At 29.6% G+C, this 5,982-nt stretch overlaps 1 protein-coding gene across 1 annotated transcript in view; it reads left to right on the top strand.

Moving 5' to 3' along the window:
• The first annotated feature begins 390 nt into the window (after nucleotides 1-390).
• LOC106460363 (peptidyl-prolyl cis-trans isomerase FKBP1A-like) overlaps nucleotides 391-5,982 on the top strand; it is a 16,849-nt gene continuing 11,257 nt past the window's right edge. The window contains exons 1-3 of the mRNA XM_013920058.2: nucleotides 391-521; nucleotides 3,395-3,442; nucleotides 4,483-4,595. Of these exons, the coding sequence (XP_013775512.1) occupies nucleotides 485-521; nucleotides 3,395-3,442; nucleotides 4,483-4,595 (198 nt within the window). The 5' untranslated portion in view covers nucleotides 391-484. The remainder of the gene's footprint in view (nucleotides 522-3,394; nucleotides 3,443-4,482; nucleotides 4,596-5,982) is intronic.

Genomic DNA, 5,982 nt, shown 5'->3' with positions numbered 1-5,982 from the left:
TATATATATATATATATATATTTATCGATTTTCTGGGAAAGTATTGCTGTAAATATTTCAATATGTTTTAGTAACGTTGTTTATAACAGACAAACATATGCTTAAAATGTAGTAATTTTTGTCATCGTCCGCCATAACTGTACTTCAGATATGTTCAAATACTTTGATTGGGAAAAGTAAAATGTATTCTACGCACATTACAAAGGATTATGATTTTCTGTTATTTTTTAAACTAAAAACATAATTTTTATATATAAAGATTAAACATTGACTCACATCATCCATTAAGTCCAGAAGTAAATACCTCTCCGACTTGTGATATCATACCGACTATTTTTACGCATGCGTACTAAAAGGGAATTTATTATATGTTAGTTGGTGTAAAAAAAAAGAAAAAAAAAGAGGGTTTGTTGTGTTTGCTCGTTTGAGGAGGTTAAAGATTTGCAGATTTCTCTTCGTTAAGTTTGGGTATCTACGATACAAGATGGGAGTAGAAATTGAAACAATCAGACCAGGCGATGGTATGATTTTAAATTTCACTGATACGGTGATAAGTTATATTAATGCAAAATATTTTATTTCTAAACAGTAAATTAAACTTAAAGTGAACTTTTTCAATGTACAGGTTAACTAAAAGTAAAACCTTAGTAACTTAGTACAAATTATATTTTATTTATTGAAGATAAAATTAGGCCTAACAATATCATTAACATTGTCAATGTTTGTGTTAAAGTTTGAAGGCAACTGCATAGTTAACTAAGATTAAAATATGTAGAACTTTAAAAGTTATAAATAGTTCGTTAGAAATATGTTCATATAAACTATTGCCGTTTTTACAGACTTCCCGTGTAACGAAAATACAACTTTGTACAATGTAAATAGTTAAAAAATACGAATATGTAAAGGGTTTTATGTACTCTTTAATGTCGTATATTCGATACGCCTAAAAAGGTTACGTTATTTTCAGAAACTTGAGAAATAGAAGTAAAACAAGGCTTGGACGCAGAAGTTAGATTAGAGAAAAATTGGGCGTTGGTAGGAAGGTGCAAATATTAGTTTCTAGCTCAGTAGCTGTACATAACTAGATTCTGCAGACATTAACAATTGTTTAGCATAATCTCAATTTAATTTTAAAAGTTTTAAACTTAAATTGGTGTGCATTAAAAGTTAGTGCTAAAATCCCACTAAGGTTTTATACTTGCAGTGAGTAGTTTCTACGTGTAGTCTAAAATGGCAAAATTCAGGACCTGAATTGCTAGTTCGGTATTCTAAATGTTTCTTACCTGAACCTTCCAGTATGACCACTAAAAGATGTATGTCCCTCTCATTCTATTCACCATGTTATTTTTCATTGATTCCCTATATTACTGACTTGTAACATCAATAATTCAAATTATACCCTAACATCTTAAACAAAATATATTTGTTTTAACCATTTATACTTAAATGAAAGGCTATGTCATATTTTTACACCAGAAAATTAGTGTAGAATTAATTATATTTTGAAATTACATACTGCAATTTCCATATGGCTGGCTCTAACAGTAACATATACACTAGCCACTTTATGAAGGTGTTTTACAAAAGAAAATTAATTTAACACTTATTGTTTGGTATAAAAGCATGTCATAGTCCTTCATGTAAATGTAAAGAGTTAAAACAAACATTTTTGTATGATAATGATTGGAGGAGACAAGTCAGTGCTTTAGGAAATTGACAAAACAAAAGGGGAATGTTAGGTGGAGATGTAGATTCGACAGTATTTATAGGAATTGTTTGTTTTTAATTTTGCGCAAAGCTACACGAGGGCTATCTGCACTAGCCGTCCCTAATATAGCAGTGTAAGACTAGAGGGAAGGCAGCTAGTCGTCACCACCCACCGCCAACTCTTGGGCTACTCTTTTACCAACGAATAATGGGATTGACCGTCACATTATAACACCCCCCATGGCTGAAAGGGCGAGCATGTTTGGTGTGATGGGGGATTCGAACCCACGACCATCAGATTGCGATTCGAGCGCCCTAGCCACCTAGCCATGCCGGGCCCATTTATAGGAATAACCTGTTCAAGAGCCTTATCTTAAGTTAAAATATAAATATAACTAGATGAGATGTTAAAATGTTACTGAGGCTCTCAAAGGGCTTGTAATTTTTTAAAAATGTGGTAGTGCTCAATAAAGCCTAATTGAGGAGTTTTTTTCTCATAGTAACATTTAATGAATTGATATATTTCAATATGTTAGAAATTAATTTTCACTAGTTTTTGCCTCTGTGAGATTCTTTGCTCAAAATTGGGTCATAATATTACTGATAGTAATATGATACATGATCACTCACTGTTTACATATTGTTACAAACCATATGTTGTTTCCATTTTAATTATTGGTCTCTCTCTTCTCCAAAAAATGTTGATAAGAATAATTTCAAAAATTAGGAAGAAAAATTAATATATTTTTGTTTTTGTGACTTCTATTTAACTAACCAATCTGACATTTGAAGACAAGTGCATCAGTAATTATTGTTGATGTTCATGGACATTATATGTAAGTAGACAGTATTGCAAGTAATATAAAAAGTAAACATATATCTAAAACAGTGATTATGTTATCGTATTGGTACTGTTGATTAATAAAGAGAATAGATGTTTTTAAGGGTTTTTACTGCTGAACATATTACTTGTAAGAACTTCCAAAATTTAAATTGTCACCTTTCTGATTTTGTATTCTAGCTATCTGTGTTATATTCTAACAATATTTCAAGTATGTTTGTTTTTTCATGCAGATTTTATAACTTTCCCAAAACTGTAATGATTAAATTCACATGTTATTAAAGTTGCTATCATATCACATCTTTAAAAGTACTCGTAAAAATACCTATCTTGTCAATCAGTTTGACTGACGTGATGTATGTGGTATATTTTTGTGAAGTTGAATTTTTATCAGAATTCCTATATTATTTGAGTGATATATGCATTGCTATGAAAATCAGAATTGTATTAATGACTTTTCTGGGCAAAAAGAGTAGTTCAATTTAAGTTTGGATTATAAAAAAAAATGAAATTGTGAACACAAAATATAATAAATTTAGATCACATCATAACATCAAAAAATAACACTAAGAAAATAAAGCTTCATAAACTCTCAACTTGTTAAAATTTAACAATAAATGTATAATGAAACAAATTCTCCAATCAAACTTTTAAGTAACTTCATTAAGGCATTTAATAAGAATTTAAGATTTCCTTCAAATCACCAACTATTAACTTTCATCAGTATACTCAAAGACAAATAAAAAACTTAATTTAATTACTAAAATGTAATGTTCCATACTTTTAAGATTGATGTAGTACACATCTAAAATAGAAATATAATGATTTTAATTTCATCTTACTCAGGCCAGACTTACCCCAAAACAGGTCAGACAGTAGTAGTTCATTATACAGGTAAGGTTAAAGAGTAAGTCCAAATAGATTTGTTTGGTTTTCTAGATGTGATTCAAAATATTAACAAGACTGTTTTAATAGTTTTAAAACAATATAATTTAGGCTGTAGTAAATATTAAGTTCCACAAAAGCAATTTAAATTAGCACTATTATTTATTTAAATTAAAAATTCATAATACTTCACATTTTAGTGTTACACATAAAGAACAAAAATGAGCACAATATTAAGCTTCCCGTATGATTTTATGAAAGTCCAAATGTCATTTGTCTATATGTTAATTGCAAACTTGTTACTTTGAGATGTAGTATATGTGTAAAATCAAACCATAAATATTACCAAATGCCATGCTAGTAAATAGAGCTGAGCCATTAGTAGTATTTACTAATAGATTACATTCAATTAATTGATCAATATACACTCCCTATAACCCCCCCTGCTCTGTACAAACAGACATTAATAAAAAAACTGCTGTGTGCTAGTCTTCACAACATTTTCAACTGAATTATTCTAACATGATATTAATAATGTTTTGTTTTTTATTTAATTTTTGAATTACCATTTGTTTCATATGAGAGACCACTTCTGAAGTTCACCATTTGTGCATTTTGCAAAAGCTTTTTTTTTTGGTCAGAAATATATTTAAAGGTAACCTGCACATTTCCTGTTTGGCAACTGTAGTTTTAGTTGCCATGGTGACCTGGCACCTGATTTGTCAAGGCCTGGCTTATGATAACATAAATTACATTGTTCTGGGACCAATTTATGTAATTTTCTGTACTACAATTAAAGAAAGTACTAGGTGAGAAAAAAGTAGTTGCATCAATAAATGTTTTATTATTAACTTTATAACATTTATTAGGAGTTATATAATTCCACACTTGTTATAAAGTATATTTGGCTTTTCAACAGTAGATACTTATTTACATCATGTTTTTGTATTAATGCTTATGGCTAATCCTATATTAAAATAGAAATTTTAAATAATGTATGTGTAACATAAAAAGGAACTGAGTGAAAATTGTCCACTTTTGTTTTATAGGGACTCTCTCCAATGGTCATAAGTTTGACTCTTCTAGAGACAGAGGTCAACCATTTAAGTTTAAAATAGGCAAGGGGGAAGTTATCAAAGGCTGGGACCATGGGGTATCACAGGTAAATGTCCTGGTTTATCACTTGTTTAGAAATAAGTAACATAATTGTCCATACATTTTGGTTTAAGCTGTTGTGCCATTAGTTCCAAGCAAAACAGTTGAATTGGATTTTCAATAAAATGCTCCATACTAATTTGAAAGTTTTTGTTTTTAAGGTTTAAATGAAACATCAAAATAGTATGAACATCATACTGTAGCAGCAGGATCAATCAGTACACCATGATATTAGTTAGCTGTATTTTGTTTCTGACAAACATGTAACCGTATCATCAGATTTAAAAAAAAAAAGTGTGGAGCCCAATTATTGTAGGTCAGTTCTATAACAATTGACTGACAGTTTTTATTTTTATTTTGGTTTGATCAAGTTATTTTGAAAAATCTGCTTTGCTATACATGTTTTGGAATGTCACAGAAACATCTTATGGGATTATTGCCTTCTCCAGCTTGAAAACAACTGTGTGAGACCACACAAATAGGTCATTATGGTTAGAAAGTTCATTGCTAGACCAGAACAATGTGTGACATAGATTAGAGAAATTGGAAAATTGGTCTTCATTGGATTTTACATATTGTAACTGGAATTGTTACTGATTCATGATGTTTTAGTTTACTTTCTTTTTATTGTTGCAACCATTGATGTCATACTATGAGTTTGTGGTGGTAAAACTTAAATTTTTTCTTGTACTTAACCATTACATTTGACTATAAAATAGTATAAAAATACAGTATTTTGATATTAACTTGGGTATGTGGGTGCACATGCACAGTATTTTAACTCCAACTCTACTGTACTCACAAAATCTGTATACTCGTATCTGTTTGATTTTCAAAATGTATGTTGTGTAAACTGTAGTGAAGTAAAACTTGCTTATGTTTGAATATAAACTGATGATTAATGTAAGAATACTAGTAAATTACCCAGGAAAATTCACAACACACACAAAAAAAAAACAGAATAATTTTGCACACTTTGTTTTTAATGACCATATAGATATTTTTTTCAGTTTTCAAATATATCGTATAACCAATTGAAACCCCCTCCCTTATAAAAACCACTTGAACCCAATATGTAAATCTTAAAATCTAGACATAGATACTTATGTTGAATAATTCTATACACGTACATGCCAATGTTTACAAAAATCCATATAAACTGATATACTGTAGGAGCTAAATTTGAATGCTCTTTATATGTTAATACCAATTTTAAAGTAACTCAGGGCCCCAAAACTCTTTGATCCTCATCTTAAAAATTTTCTTTGTGAATATTGTGAGCCTCCACACTTGTTATGAAGGACTTCAGAAAATCAACTAAACATAGATATGCAAGTAGGTGCAGAAGGCAGTTCCTATACAGATTCACATTTATATATTTTCTTAATATTTTG

Source organism: Limulus polyphemus, unplaced genomic scaffold (genome assembly GCF_000517525.1).
Source record: "Limulus polyphemus unplaced genomic scaffold, Limulus_polyphemus-2.1.2 Scaffold33, whole genome shotgun sequence".
Taxonomy (NCBI): Eukaryota; Metazoa; Arthropoda; class Merostomata; order Xiphosura; family Limulidae; genus Limulus; species Limulus polyphemus.
This window is presented reverse-complemented; position numbering and strand designations above follow the sequence as displayed.